At 39.9% G+C, this 16287-nt stretch overlaps 1 protein-coding gene across 1 annotated transcript in view; it reads left to right on the forward strand.

The window, feature by feature from the left end:
* The first annotated feature begins 2 nt into the window (after positions 1-2).
* The window catches only part of LOC127383229 (coiled-coil domain-containing protein 170-like), a 53452-nt gene continuing 37167 nt past the window's right edge, over positions 3-16287 (forward strand). The window contains exons 1-5 of the mRNA XM_051615802.1: positions 3-104; positions 1170-1275; positions 1816-2057; positions 3471-3636; positions 4030-4770. Of these exons, the coding sequence (XP_051471762.1) occupies positions 55-104; positions 1170-1275; positions 1816-2057; positions 3471-3636; positions 4030-4770 (1305 nt within the window). The 5' untranslated portion in view covers positions 3-54. The remainder of the gene's footprint in view (positions 105-1169; positions 1276-1815; positions 2058-3470; positions 3637-4029; positions 4771-16287) is intronic.

Consider the following 16287-nt stretch of genomic DNA (forward strand, 5'->3'; position numbering starts at 1 on the left):
GCGGCCTCGCCCCACTTCCGGGGGACGGCCCGCCGGCTCGCGGGGCGGAGCAAGATGGCGGCGGTAACGGCGCTACCGGTCTCCCTCTCGGGCAGGTTTAAGGGGTCCGTCAGGGCCTGGCGCGCCCGTTACCGGCATCGGGGCGGGGGGCAGGAGGGCGCTGAGGGACCGGCTGGTGCTCCCCGGCCGGGGCGCGGCTGCTTTCGAGCGCTGGGCCTCTCCTTCCGCGTCTTCGGCCTGGTGGCGGGCGGGGCTAGAGGCCGGTTCTCGGCCCACGCGTGCGGCGGGGCAGGGCCAGCGTCGTGCCTGGGATGAGCCCGCTCGGCCGGCGGCCGCGTCGCCGGGAGGCGGCGCTGTGGGCCCGGTGCTGCCGCGGGCCCGGTGCTGCCGCGGGCCCGGTGCTGCCGCGGGCCCGGTGCTGCCGCGGGCTCGGTGCTGCCCGCTCTGCTGCGCGCTGCCCGCTGCCACCGGGGCCGGCGCCTCCTCGGGCCGGCGCGTCCTCGCCTCGCCCCGCTTGCCGCTGCAGCGGTGCCTGCCCGTTACTGACCCGCGTGGGTCAGGGGAGGGCGTCAGCTCAGTGTCTGTCTCCCCTGGGGTTCTCTGGGTTCGTCGCTCAGTAGCGAGTAGCCGTTCGGTTCCGAGTACGCCAGACTGGGGCTGTGAGTCACGGGATAGGGACCGTCGAAATAAAAAACATCAAGTTCGCTGTAAGGGCTGGTTCGTTTTGTCCTACTGATGTGTAACCACCGTTGGGGGACGTTGTACGTCAGCTGTATAGCGGAGAGCAAGTATTGTGGATTTTGTTTGAACCAGATTACACTCCAGCTTTCAACAAACCTCTGTGCTTTAAACTTTGTTTACTTGCATCTACATCTAAGTAACTGAGCAATTAGAGTGCACCTTAACTTATGATTAACTGCAATTTTCACTCTTTTGGCAGGGCTGGTCACTTAGTGTTTTCTTCTCTGAAGAGATTGCCGCTTATCTTTTTATTCTACAGTAGACCTAAGAATGAGGCTAATTTGAGATCTTTGTTTTTATTTTATTGGTGTCCACTGCTTTAAAGGGACACAAACTTACTTTTAGGACCTTGCATTTATTAAAAAAAAATATATATGATATTTCATCATCTCTTCTAAATAATACATTTTTTATTCTCTTCTTTTTAGATCCTTTGCATATTTTACAATTAAAGATAGACTGCCCCAGATCCTCACAAGAGTTATTGATACTCTGCATCGACATAAAAATGAATTTTTTGAAGAACATGGTGAGGTAAGAGCAAGGTCTGTTTTTGCTTGAGATTCTTCCACCAACCCGTGAGACCCCTTTTTTGTCTTGTTTTTACTCCTTTCTTATTGCAGTCCTTACTTGTCTGTCTTAATCTTTTTGTCTGTTGTTTTTATCATCTCTTTATTGTAGCTAATTTTCATTAATTTGGTAACTCACCTTCCTGTCTAACTTTATTCTCTCTACCTGTTCTGCAGCTGCTTTGGTTTCTCAGTTTTTTTTGTGGAGGCAGTGTTGAATGGGCTGTAGCATCGTCTGCAGATGTCAGTGTTTCAATGCTCTGGTGCCCTCTGATCAGCAAAAAGTCCAATCCAAAAAGAAGCCCCATGAGCAATTAATTTTAGGATGTTAGGTGGAAAATGAGCTTCATTCACCAAAATGTGTTTCATTGAATCATCTCTGATCTGTCAGGGACTCATATTTGGCAATTAAAACGTGCAACTTAAGTATTTCATGCCAAATTAATATGTGCCTCTACAGAAATAAACATTCAGAATAGGAACTTTTGTTCTTTGCTTATTTCAGAAGGGTGTCGAGGCAGAGAAGAGAGCGATATCTTTCCTCTCCAAGCTGCGGAATGAGCTGCAAACAGACAAACCAGTGACCCCTTTAGAAGATGAGCTGCCTGATGCTGTGCTGTGGAACCGTTACCTAGACTACCAACGAAACTTAAACAATGGAAATGGAGAACCAAGTTGGTTTCAGTCCCCTTGGTTATATGTAGAGTGTTACATGTATCGAAGAATTCATGCAGCATTAGCACAGAAGTAAGTATTTACTAGCTTGGTACATTACTCTGCAAAAAAAGAAAATATTAAGATTTTACCATATTCTTTTTCCCTTGTCTTGCATCTCAGTTTAAAATTAATACTTTCTTCTTCCATGCAGCAGAATTTGAAACTTACTAGGTTTTCTTATGTTTCAGTTTGGTCTACATGAAAACTCTTGAGCTTGACTGTATAGTTTGACTTTCATGCAGACTAGCATGCATTAAGATCTTAAAGTTATTTAGCACTGCTAAGAGGTTTGTTAGTCTAGAATTATCTCTTCAGACACGTTAGCCTGAAACACAACATGACAGCCACTCATCTGTTCGGCATGCTGACTTGTTTTGCTGCCTGAAATCTGAAGCTACCATTTGAGAACTGTTTCTTACAGCAGTAGACCCAGCTTATGCAGAGCCTGTTGTTCATTCTACACCATCTTCTGAGTTACAGCAGTGTTTGCAGACCATATGTCGCATCAAAGTCTGGTTAAAAATAACTTGGCAGGAAAAACTTGTTGTGCTGGTACTGTGGAGAGGTGCCAGTACAATGTAATGGGGTAGGAATGGGCAGTTTAAGTTCCTGCTGCTGCCAAAAAAAAATAAATGGGAAGCTTCATGTGTGCTGACTGTATTTGCCCTTAGTATTACAGAGACACAAGCACAGTGATGGGACTCTGTTTCTGCTGGTATATTGCGTAATTTGAACTCTTGTAGCAAAAACTTCAAATATTAAATGGATCTGCTGGATTGCACTTAAAAGAACTGGGCAGATTCTTTTCATTAGTAAGCTTTAAGTTTTTTGATTTCCATTCTTTAGCTGCTCTTAGGCATGTGCTTGAAGGGAAGAGCAATAATTTGTCAAAAAGTGTATCTGCAAATATATCTCATGATAGATTAGCTTGTATTTCTTATATCTTACAAGAACTGAATTGTTTTCCCATCTTTGTCAGTTTTCTAAAGTCCTAGTTAAAATCTCCTAAGAGTAACTGTATCATTGTAAGAGGCTTTGGTGTGGGAAGTACACTTCAGCACACACAAACATGCTTACAGTTTGGCCAGCAGCTCACTATGGTAGTTCACTTGTAAGCTACAATTTTAATTCTTTGTGACCAGAGCTCAAAATTGTCACCGTATGTGCGGTTCCCAGAATTGTTGTGCCTGAACACTTGTTCACTTTCACAATATATTGCTAGAAATATAAAGTTGTCTTGTGTAGTGTCTGTTTCAGTGAGCTATATCAGACTGTTACTGAGGTGTGTGAAAATCTAGTATGACAAAGTGGAAAATCTATCTAGGGCTTGTAGTATGGCTTGGAAAAGCTGAGCTTTGAGCTTGCACTTTTAAGTCTATTTCATGTGCTGCCATGGAAAATGTGGCATGTGTATTAATATATTTGTACTCCTTCTATTTTTAGCCCACCTATTGACAACTTTGATGTGTTTAAGGAAGGAAAGGCTCAAAATTTCTTTGAATCCCAAGAAGCTATTATTACCATATGCACTTACTTTCAGGAACTACTTAAAAACATCAAGGATCTAGATGAAAAGCAACTTAAGGAAGAACTTTTTAAACTATTGCAGGTAAACTGGTAGAGTTTAACATAAGAATTTAAAATATCTTTCCTATGTAACAAACAAAAACTTGAGGTTATAAAGAATCTAAACTTTGTGTGGAAATTAAAATATAACTGACTTGTTCGTAAAAAAATCATAAAATCCTGACAGCTGTACTACACTGCTGCTACTCTGATGCCTGCATAAGTACAGTGTATTGTTGGGCTTCTGCCACAAAATCTTGTCTATATTAAGATTTCTGTACAAGAAGCTTGAATTTTATTAAAGTTAGGAGGAAAATGTGGAGTTAGAGCCTTTATGTCCCTAAAATAAAAACAAACTAAATATTTAGTATATGTGAAGTTTGGAATGTAACTACAGTGAGACTTAAAAAATGTGTTTGTTTTTCCCCCCTTCTAGGTGTCATTGTGGGGCAACAAGTGTGATCTTTCTTTTTCAGCTGGTGAAGACAGCTGTCAGAAAGCTAGTCCTTTACAATCCCTGGAAAACATGATACCTTACATCTTAGTGAATGATATGGAAAAACTTTGGTCACTACTTGTAAATGCCAAAAACAGAAATACAGAAAAAAGTAAGATTAGAGTTGACATAATCCTGGATAATGCTGGATTTGAACTTGTATGTGATCTTGTGTTGGCTGACTTCCTGATATCATCAAAGCTAGCTGATGAAGTCCATTTTCATGGAAAAAGTATTCCATGGTATGTGTCAGATACCACAAAACATGATTTTAACTGGACTATTAAACAACTGCAGTCAGGTAATCACATGTGGATGTCTAGATGTGGGATAAACTGGGAGGGCAATTTGAAAAAGGGATTTTGGGTTTACCATGATCACATGTTTTGGACTTTGCCACATGATTTTTCCAGTATGGCCGAAGTTGCTCCTGACTTGTATGCTGATCTACAGAAGTCAGACTTGCTTCTTTTCAAGGGTGATCTAAACTATAGAAAATTAACAGGAGATAAAAAGTGGGAATATAGTGTTCCATTCCATCAAGCCTTGAACAAATTTCATCCTGCGCCTCTCTGTAGTTTGAGAACACTGAAATCTGACACTCAGGTTGGCCTAAAACCTGGACAAGGTGAACAAATTCAGGCTGCTGACCCTGAATGGATGACAAGTGGAAAATACGGGGTAGTTCAGTTTGATGCTACTCTCTAGTTAAATGGTTCCTAATCTTCTGACAAAGATTGTCTGACTTTTAATTACTTTCTCTGTTCCATCCTTGGCTTCAGCAAAGGTTCTCTTTTGTTGGCACTTCTTTCTCCCAAGTGATTTGATGGTTTTGTTCCACAAAAGACTTCAGTGTTGTGCAAAAGTTTACAAACTGTGTACATAAATAATTTTTAATTTCAATATATTTTGTTTTCCTAATGTCCAATGTCAGCAGATGTTTAAGATGAACATGAAGTTGTCCAATAATATTTTCTTCATCAGTGAGTATGAGAATTTATGGCCAACAACTGCAAAATCTGCTTCAGAAACTATTTCCTCATTCCCGCTTTAGTGTGTATTTACTTATTTCAGGATAATCTGTGCTCCACATGCTAAGCATTGCATGAAAGTTAGTATTTTAGGGAATGCACATATTAATTCCAGGTGGATTCTTTGCAGCCCATTGCAGGATCATGTTTTAAGACTGTTGAAAATGGAGTTTACTTCTGCCAAGTCTTTGTTACATAAATTGTTTTTTACTTCCTTCTTGTATCAATGGGCAAATAACTTCTGCTGTTTTGAATATAGTTCCCTGCACTTTAACAGAAGAGTTCTTGAGTGACACCTTGTAAGTATTAATTTAGAATTTGAAAATTAAATTTTAATTTTAAAATACAAGTGGATGTTACTAGCCAGTTTGCGTAGTTGTCCCGTATGGTAGGAAGCTTAGTGGGAGAAAGGACAATCTCATTTTAAGCATATAGAAGATACTGTCTATCTAAGAATGTCTACCAAAAAAAGCACACCAAAACCCCCCCAAACCAACCAACCCACCCAACCACTTATATTAGCTGGATTCTAGGTCTAATACAGATTTGAATTAAAAGTGGCCTGTCAGCTGTGTTTGTGGTTCAAGCACTACTGCCTCCTTCCATTGTGGTAATTCTATTTGTCAGTTGTATTTGGTGTTTTGTTTTGTGTTTTTGTTTGTTTGTTTTGATTTTTTTTTTTAAAGGATATCATACTTATGGGGGAAATAAAACCCCAGTTGCACTGAGAAGTTTGTGCTGGAGAAGCACGTGCCATACAGGTTGCTGCTAGTTGGAGTTGTTGGATGCCCATTACTTCTACCCTACTCTCAAATTACTCAATTCTTGTGAAAATTCAGGGGTATTTCAGTGGTTTTTCAGGGTCAAGTGAAATCAAAGTGGAAATCAATTTATAAAGGAAAAATTAAAAATAGATGCTGTCAAGACTTAAAAGTACTTTAACGGTTTGAGATAGGGGTTTTGACAGGAGGCTAGTGTCATGCCAGTGATAACCAGCAGTTTGTTAGAAAATGGTGGCAAAATTATCCATAGAGTCTGACTGGTTTATGTTCTTGTCTAGATCTGCTCAAATGAGGTGTACTTACCCCCTGGTACCCAACGTGGCTATGTTAAAGAGAACAGGAGTAGACTTTCCAATTTTACATACCTCTCATACAGTGAAATGGAGGGCACAAAAGTGGCCTTATTTGAGTATGTTCTGGAAGAGGTACTGTGGCAGGGGAATCAGGATGACTGTGTGGTAGAAAGTAGGTATAGAAAGATTTCTCTGCTTACAGTTAATCTAAGACAAGAATAAGCTTTGGCAGGCTTAAAGAAGTGGGAGAGGGAAGATCCAGGCAGTATTTTGCACCTAGTTCAGGCTTTTAAAAGGAAGCTGAATTCCCCTTCTGGTCAACGAAATCACTGGCAAAGTATGTCTTCTGCAGTGGAGAGAAATCTGCTGCTGCTGATTGTGTTCATACAATAAAAATTTATACTGTGGATATAACTGCTCCGATTGCTAATGACTTTGTGTTGTTGTTCTTACATCTGAATGCATATTGCAAGGTCAAGTATTCAAAAACTAAAAAGCTAGGAATTTCAAGAGGCAATGTGATACTGTATGTAGGGTTCTAGTTTTGAGGCTTGGGTTTAGTGTTCTCATCTCCTTTGTAAATATCTGGGTTAGCATTTCTAAAGGTTGAATATGACCTGGAGTTATAAATAGAATTCTACAAAATGCTTAATTGCTTAGGAGATGCAGCAGTATTCGCGAAGTGTTACTGCATCATCTCATGGGAGATTGTTGCATTAATGTTTGTGAGGAAGTAGGGTGGTCTCCTGATTACCATAAAACATGTAGTTCTTATATTAACCATTCAAATGCTAATTTAAGACATGATGTCATGTTAAAAAAATTAAAAAAATTAGTTCTGTTCTTCAGTTTTTTGTGACCACTTTTTATCTTTTGCCCCTCACAAAGAGGTTTATGTAGTAATACACAGTGTGACTGAATACAGTTGTGAGAAATGCACAGCTGTAACTTCCAAAAGCTTAATTGCTTGACTTCTATAGCTGCAATTGCAAAGTGCTGTCTCTAGACAGAACTGAATGTGCAGCATACTCTTCTCTTTGTTGTTTGGCTATATTTTTATAAAATTTTGATTCTATGAAAAAATAAAGAACTGGTGCTTTAGAGCTAGTCTTACCTTCTCCCGTGCCACAGAGATGTGTGGACAAATACTCTGAGGCACTGTATCTGCTGTTGGGTTAGCTACCGTTTAGTTGAAAACAGGAAATGCTTTTGTAGATACTAGGTCTTAATTCCGTGTGTAATGCAGCTTCATGAAATGGCAGCATATGCCTACTGCAGTTAGATGGAATTTGCAGTTACACAACATAAAGCATATGTTGTTATAATAACATATGCTGTAATATTAGCTTTTTTTTTCCTTGAGTATTCAAGAAAAAAATCCGTATGTCTGTATTACAACTGGTTCCCCAAAATGCTTGTACAGTGTAACTCAGGAGCTAGGAATTCTATACCCAAGTTATCGAGATTTTAATTTCATGTGCCATTCATTTGAATATTGATGGCAAAAACAAGGGCATTTTCAGTAATTTTGAGGACCACCACAGACCAACATCTTTTGACTGCTGTTTTGTTGTTCTGCCTTTTGAGCAACTGTATTTGTAAATCAGTTTTTGAGAGATAGTGATGACTTCCATTTGTGATGAAACAGTATAAGTAATGTCACAGGCAGTGAAAGCCAGTGCACACACCTGTCTGTATACTTGATTATTCATCAAATAAGATATATACAATAAATCTGTATGTATATGAGCCTTCTTAAAATAAATTGCTGTGGAAAATTGTTTGTTGTATGACTAGAAACTTGCAAGAAGATTGAAACAAATAATATAACTTTGTGCAAAAGTTAAACATAATTTCTATTGTTATATATAGTATACTATGTAACTATATGTACACTTATACTATTTTAGTGTCTGGGAAAGCCAACTTAAGATAATTCAGGTCTTAGTTCCTAGAGGTTTTTTCCTCTGAAACAGATTTTATACAAAGATCTGTGAAGCCTGTTTATCCAACGAGGATTTGAAAGATGCAGATGCAAGATGTGGGTATTATAAAATGTTCTTTATCAAGACAGGGCAGTATTAGGGAAAAAGTTTCTGCCTTATTTCTATACCAATATTTGTGTTCAAATTTCGCAACCTTAGAAAGCATTGAGAATCTCTTAACATTATTCTGGTAATTACTTATTGTGTGCAGCTGATGGTGTCATTATCAGGATCAGTTCCAAGCTGATAGGTGCTCCATATGTTCTCAGTAAAAATAGAAATATTTGTGTTACACTTGATGTAACTAAACTATTTCCAAATAGATTTGTTTTAAACACCTTACTGATGTCTCATAAAACCTAACTATTGTTGAAATAGTTGCTTTAATGTTCATAGTGTATTTGAATTAATGGTTGAACAACTTAACTACTTGTTCCATGTGAAGCATATTTATCTCTTGGACTCTATCAGACAGCACAGGAAAAGTGTTCAGTGTATTGCATGAAAATTACCACATAAAATGTTTTTAATCTAAAAAAAAAATATTTAAAAAAATAATTCCAAAATGGAATTTTTAATGGAACCGTTAGGTTTTTTCATTAAACAGTTTGTTTGCTTGCAAGCCTTCTGTTTACCTAAAATTACAGAAAAAAAGATTTTGGATTATTTTTGTTGAATGCAAAAATTTAATTTAAAAATCACCTAAGACTTACCTAAAGGATTTTAAAATTGTGAAAATGTGCTGGCTAAAATGGTCAGTTTATTTCTTTCCAATATGGCAGTGACAGAAAGCACATGGGGAAAAAACTTCTTATACCATGGACTGTTTGTTTCCTTGTTCAGTTGTGGTGGTTTTGGGGGTTTTTTTGTTGTTTTCCTAAAACAGGTTTTCAAAACTTCTATGAATTTTTATTCTAGCTGATACAGATCTATTTCTGTTTCTATTAGGCCTGGAAATAAAAAAGCCACTTAAATGTATATGGATTAACTAATCCACATTCTGTTTAAGCTTTACAGTTTTGAGTTCTGCAGATATACTGTGAGAAGGGGTTTTATTTACCCTTCTTTTTGAGGTTTGGCTCCTTTGACTTTCTTTCCATTGGGAAAGAAATATCTTACTACGATCATATATGATGAATAAATATACTTGGTAGTTGTATGCTGCTTTTTTTTTTTTTAATCACTGAGCAACAGATCACTAAGTAAGCTAAATAATTATAGTCTTTCAAACTCCCTGTGAAGAAATTTTCATGCTTGTAGGATTTCATTTTTTCTTTCTTGGGATTCCACTCAATTCTTTCAAGTCTTTAATGAAGTAAAAGATAACCTAAAATGTCAGCAGCAGCTTTCAAAGACAGAACTCTTCAAATTTTCAAAGCAAATAATTCTTTATGAATTGTCCTGTTGTGGTTTTTTTTATTTACTATACTTGTGTTTCAATAACTGCAAGTATCACTTAATGGCATTTTTTGGCTTTGCTTTCTTTTAAAATTGTGCACTTACTGCTGATGTTCTGAGCTGGAAAGCAGCTGTGCAAAGTGTTTTCTTCTTTGTCCTGTGTCTCCATACATAGGTAGCTAGAAACACGGTACTCTGTGCATGAAATATTTTGAACCAATATTTGCTTACATGGACACTATCTTACTATTCCTCTTTTTCTCCCTTACTAGAAAACAGCTTGCATTTTGGTTATAATGCTTGAATTTACAAGTAAAAAAGTTCAACTGTAATTTCCAAAACTTCAGAGTAAATTATCATAGTAACACAAAATACCAGGTTAGAAGGGACCTCAATGGTCACCTGGTCCAACCTTGGCAAAAGCGTGGTCTGGACAAGGTGGCCCAGCACCCTGTCCAGCTGAAAGATTATTTGTGAACTGCAAGTACAGTGTTTGTTACACCATGAAGCTTTGCAATTTCATTATTGCTGTTTGCCTGCTGTTTGCCTGTGTTTCAGAGTTAACTTTATGGTTTCAGTCCATGGTTATTCTGCTGTTACAAGATAAGAAGGCATCTAGTAATGCTCTCATAAAAATGTTTGGTTACTGTTTTATCATCCAAAGATATTTAATATCTGCTCATGGGCAGGCTAAACTGTTTTATTGCCACATGGGAGATCTTCAGGAAAACCTCTCCAGAAATTATTTCTTTTCTCTGGTGTTTCTGGGAAATGACTTGTTCAAACCTGAAATGTGAGGGGGAATCATGTTTAAACAGATTCTGTGTTAAAGTCTCACTTCTTTCCCAAGTCTGATTAGTTCCTCTGTAATCATATTGCATTTCCACCACCCTGCATTGTTGCAGTGGGGAGTCCAGGGTTGTAAAATCAGCTGGTTTATTTCCTTCAGAAGATTTACTGACCTCACAAGATGTCCCCATCAGTTTAGCTGAACTGTGCAAGCTTACACTGGATGAGAACAGTGTTAAACTATGGGTTGTTTTGGTTTTTTTTGGGGGGAAAGACTCCCATTTTGCTTAGACAGAGAAACAGGCTAGACTTAATCAGGCTAGTTACTTGCCTGCTATCAGGTTTTACAACAGTAACTGCTATCAGGCACAATTTACATGCACACAATCATATTAGTGACATTGTCTCTCCACTTGCCAATATGAGCCTATTTTTTCCCCAATAATTTAATTGTATTCATACCTTTTCTACATTAAAGTCTGTAAATATGTTATGAAATTACCTCCAGAGAGGCAGTATCTTCCTTAGTTAATGGAAGTTGCATTATCAAGCATATGTTAAGGATCTCTATGTCAAATTGTCACTGGTCATAAGCCAGACTTCTGCATCATCTCACAAAAAAGAAATGAGAATAAGTCCTGTCTTGATTTCTTCGTTACTTTCTGAAGTAGGTAGGCTGAGGATAAGGCACTGCTCAGGAAAACTTCTCTACTACAGGTTGTGATATTAGTGATGTAAGGGGGCGGTGGAGGAGCACATCTTAATGTTGGGACATAGTGTGCTTCTGGAGTTGATACTTTTTGGAAAGCAAACAAATGAGAACCTTGGCAAGACATGCCCATGACTTTTATGCCAAGTATTTGTAAAAATGTGGCTGTTTTAGTTATTCTAGCTACATTTGTAGATAATGACATCCTGTGGACTAAATTTCCTCTCAATCTCTTTTGGAGAAATACATTTAATCTTTCTCTTTTATTCTGTTCCACCTCAGCTCTAGCTGCTTTTAGGTAATGAATGTCTAAAATGTGTATATGCATTCAAGAAATTTGGAATTCAGATGCATGAAAAACACTACTTCACCTTGATGGCTTGGGGTTAATAGCAAAGCTTCTTTTTTTTTTTTTAATAGTGTTAGTAAAAAAATGTTGTTTTCAAAACTATTATTAAATGTTTTAATTCAGTCTTTTAATCAGTTACTATGTTGTAATTAAGTTATACAATTTGTGAACAGTGGAACTAAGGAAGCAAGGCTTTCTCTTCCCCCTTAGATTTTGTCCCGTGGGTACCTGAAAGCCTGGTAGTTCCCATCACTTCCTAATGGAGCATTTAAAAAACCCCCAAATGACCAAAAAAATCCAAACCAACAAAAAAACCCTTCAGTACAGATTGTAAGAATATGCAGAAGTGTACTGTGGACTTTCCATACAGGTGGGGCATCTCAGTGTTCATTCTGTGCTTGGCTGTCTGTGTTTCACAATATTTATAGGAAATTAAGCATCATTCTGATGTAACCCTTGTCACATTTGCTTGGTATTTTTTAAGGACTTGGAAAAAAAATATGTTAAAGCAATATATATCTGCATGCTTAAATACTATGATTGCAGACTTTGAAGTTGGGTTAAAATACAGTGCCAAAAGATGCCTTTTTTGTAGTGCTTTTTGATTTTCTTATTTATTAAAGTATTTAAAAGCAACTAAACTTAAAATAAAAAGTAGAGCTCACCTTTCATTGAGCTGATAATTCCATTTTTAAGAATGAGCTTGGCTCTGAGAACTTAGTGAATTCTTTTTTAAAGAACCAGTGTTTTAGAGACGTATTTCTTAGATCCAGTTCTATTACAATGTCCACGCACCTGCATATGTCATTCTTGCAGTGCTCCTGCAGACCCCAGTAAGTTGCTTATTTCCCTTTTTTTAAGTGGGGCTCTTGTTTTATGCAGCCCAGTGTTTTTTTGGTTGGTTGGTTGGTTTGGGTTTTGTTGTTTTGGTTTTTTTAGTTCTCAGAAGTCTGCAGGCTGATTTGTTAGCAAAACACATATATTGATACAGAAATACCATTTTAGCCTATGGAGTACTAAGCAATTTGGAGTGCAATCTGAGGTAATTTGTGTCACTTGCTAGGAAATAATCTGGTTCAGGTGTCCAGAAACATGGAACCATCAGGATTCTCAAAACAACTGCTCTCCATCCATCCATACCCCACAATATACAAAGGATGTCTCCATAGTGTGAGGGGAAAACTATCCATATTGTAATGTGAGTTTTAGCTTTGAAATTATTTCAATACATCCACTCTAATTTATTTAGAGAAAATGAATTAGGATAAGATATTTAAGAACCTGCAGACATAGCTCCATTCTGAGGTCTGATTTTTTTTTTTAGTGTAGTGGAATTGGGGTTTCATATCTCAGATCAGGTTTAGCATCTTCAACAGTGAGCTCTTGAATGGAAGGGCAAGATTGTAGTAATATTTTGATTATTATTTTCTGGTTTTAAAATTAAAGTGACTTTGTTAGGTATATAGATTCAAAAAATGCTGTATCATTCTGAGATCATCCTTTCTGTGTATTTTCTGTAACACAATGTGATGAATCTTATTAATGAAAATTACTCTGAAAATTTTTTTTTACTAAAACTAATGAAATAACCCTTTCTAAATCATTATTTCCTGCTGTTAAAAAGAAACATGGACTCCTTTTGAGAACTCTAGCTGTAGCGTTTAGCAAGCAAGCCTAAAGCATTTTTAAGTATTAGCTTCCTGTAATAAGATACTTGGTCAAATGTCTTGAAGAGTCAGGATTGCATCCCCTGAAGTTGCTCACTCTTTTTTCGGAGTTTTATACAAAACTTTCGCTTTTTTTTAATCCTTTTGTTCTTGCCCCTTTTGTTGTTACTCTTGCTACAGTTCATCAGATTCAGCATTTTTTAAAGCCAAATAACTTTATAGATCTATAGAAAGATACAGCTGTATGAGCATCTCTCCCCATTACCAAGGGCTGAAGTGGCTGAAGTATAGCTCTTGAACCAGCCGTGGCACTGCAGGACTAGCGATGGGGGAGCACGCTCAAGCTCATGCTTAAAACAATTAGGACAAAGTTTCACAATCATTCAATCCTGCATCTGCATGCTGCTCTGGTAGTGCAGCAGAATGAATTTACACTGGAGTAGCATTTTGCACCATGCAGCAGTAGCAGCTTTGATCCAGTGCCCTAAGTCTCACATTTGAAATTTTAAACACTTTTGGTTGGGCTCCCTAGCAGTGATCATAGTATTTGAGGCACCTCGCATAACAGAGCAGTCACAGACACAGAAGACAGCAACAACAAAAAAGTCAGGAATATTATCCTTGTAAAACCATTCAGGCTCTGTTAATTGATATTTGTATCACTTTGGAATAAACTTTGGCATGGAAACTGAATGAAATTAAACTGGGAACAAGGGCAGGGAACAAGGGCATTTTGCCTGGGCATTTCCATGTGGAGACAGCCTGCATGCACAGTTCTCTCTGGCCAAGCTCGCTGCTCTTCTCTGACTGGGCTTGTGCTGCCTCTGTTCAGAGATGCCTGCAGCATATGCTGCTTGCAGCTCCCCTTCTCTGCACCCTCCATTCACTCTGTCAGTGCTGGGTAATTTTGATTTAAAAAAAAATGCTCTACTTGTTTCACTCTTCTTTCACAGCAACAGTCAGACCATTTATGTACACAGTACTTAAGAGCAACAGTTTTCTTAAGACATTTTTATACCCTCTATGCCATCCTCTTGCTGTTAGCTCACGCTCTGCCCATGAGGATGAAGGGGAAATGTGGCACCATGGAGCTGTTGTCACTTCACACACTGATGGTGACTGTGTCTCTCCCTCGATACTCCTGTGCCTGCGCTGCACAGCCCCAGCCCCTTGCTGGTCTCCATTTCCCCACATCTGTTCCTAGCACTGCTTCCTCATTGTTAAGTGATTTTTCTCCTTTATGAGTTTAGTGCCAGACTGCAGCCAAGATATGGCATTGTCTAGCTCTGTAGTGTAAGTGATGTGGCATTTCAAGTACCATGATGATCCACACCAGTACTTCTCTGCTTGGGCAGGGGTCTGCTCTGACCTTGGCAGCAGAAGTGGAATGGCACTAAGCACCCAAAGGAGGGGGAAAAAAGAATAAAATCAGTACTATCCCCAGCTTTTCCATTTTGTTTTTCATGTTTTGACATGAATAAGTCAGTGTTCTTAGGAAAGGTGAGATACTTTTGACTTGGGAACAAGTACAGAAATGGTGCAAAATTGTATGGTCTGCAGGGGCACTGAGACAGGCCCTGTTAAGAGTCTCCAGATAAACCATGTGCAGCACTGACACACCTAAAGGTTTATGGTTTCTTTTACTGATAGGAGCAGTTCCTCTCTTCGCATGTTTATCTACTTTATTTGGAAGGAAGATGAGGAGGAGGAGGTCCCCTTACAGCTGGAGGTATTTTAGCTGTAATTGAGGCAGGCTGCCTGCCCTGGGCTGCCGGGTTTCACAGGCTCTGGGAGGGAACAAGAAAACCCGGCCCTGCGAGTTGAGAGTACACTGCTCTTCAAATTTCGTTTGCTCTGCTGGCCTCTGTTTTGGCGTTTTTAAAGAAAACGTTGCGGGAATTTTCTCAGGTGTATGAATTTTCTCAGGTGTATGAAGCCTTGTTGTGTAACTTCTTCTGTGAGCATCCCTTTGTACAGACCTCACTTTCAGGCATTAAGTCCTGCCCTTCCCTAACCAGGACACCCCGCAGGGCTCCCCAGGCCAGCAGCCCCGCAGCCTGCCCGCCCGGGCCCGCCCCGGCCCCGCAGCTCGCTCCGCCCGCCTGGCGTTGCCATGGGGACGGCGGCACCGCGGCGGCCGCCATGAGCCTGGCCCAGGCCGGCCGCGCCGGGCCCCGCGCGGGCCCCGCCGCCCCTCGGCGGGCGGGCCGGGGCAGCGGCGCGGCGGAGGTACCGCGGCCCCGGGGGAGAGCGAAGGGGGAGGCAGCCCGGGTGCGGAGGAGGAGCGGTGTGAGCGGCCGGGCCGGGCCGGCTCTGCCGGGTCGAGCAGCAGCAAGGCGCCCACGGGCTCCGGGAGAGCCCCGGCCCGGCCTGCCTGGCGTGCTCGCCCTCCGGCACAGGGCCGAGCTGGGCGGGAGCTCAGGATAGAGTGTGGTGCATCTGTCTGTCTGTCTGTCTGTCTGTCTGTCTGTCTGTCTGTCTGTCTGTCTCTCTCTCTCTCTCTCTCTCTCTCTATTTCCCTTACTAGATGATAACCCCCGGTTTTGGAAAAATACCCCCCCTGCCACCCTCGGTCTCCTGTAGCTTTCTGTTGGCTGTTTCTGTGGAGGGTGACTGAGACTGGCTGTAAACCCTGCTTTCAAGTTATCTTTTAATTTTTAAATTTAATTTCGCCTTAAAAAAAAACAACAAACCCCAACAAACCCGCTTCTGCAGCTGCAGAGCTGTTCCCGGCCGTAGGCGTGCGTCTCAGCTACAGCTCAGTGAACTTCAGCTGGTCGTTACAGCTTATCTGTACAAATTCAAGGCCACAAGTTTTTTCTTATTAAGTGTTGCAGAGGGAGTATCTTTCATGGAGTAGGAATTTCTAGTTATCTAAGAATTTCTTCTTTGCCTTTCTCCTTCCTTTGAAACTGGTTTGCTGGCTTTGATGTGAATTTAAAGGAGACGCTCAAGGATATTGCTTAGAAGGATCAAACTCTTTTGTACTAAACATACAGGAGAAAACTTGCAACAGTTTCATATTCCAAAGCGTTAACCACTCAGTCTCTCCTTAAAAGTGTTTCATCAATTTTGAAATTGTTCTTAGACAAAAAATACAGAATTTTGATAGTTTGTCATGGGAAAATCAACTGCCATTGTATCATTAATTATTGTTTTGACCCAATTAAAAAGTTTTGTTAGCACTGCTTAGTT

The sequence above is a fragment of the Apus apus genome, chromosome 3 (assembly GCF_020740795.1).
Source record: "Apus apus isolate bApuApu2 chromosome 3, bApuApu2.pri.cur, whole genome shotgun sequence".
NCBI classification, from domain to species: domain Eukaryota; kingdom Metazoa; phylum Chordata; class Aves; order Apodiformes; family Apodidae; genus Apus; species Apus apus.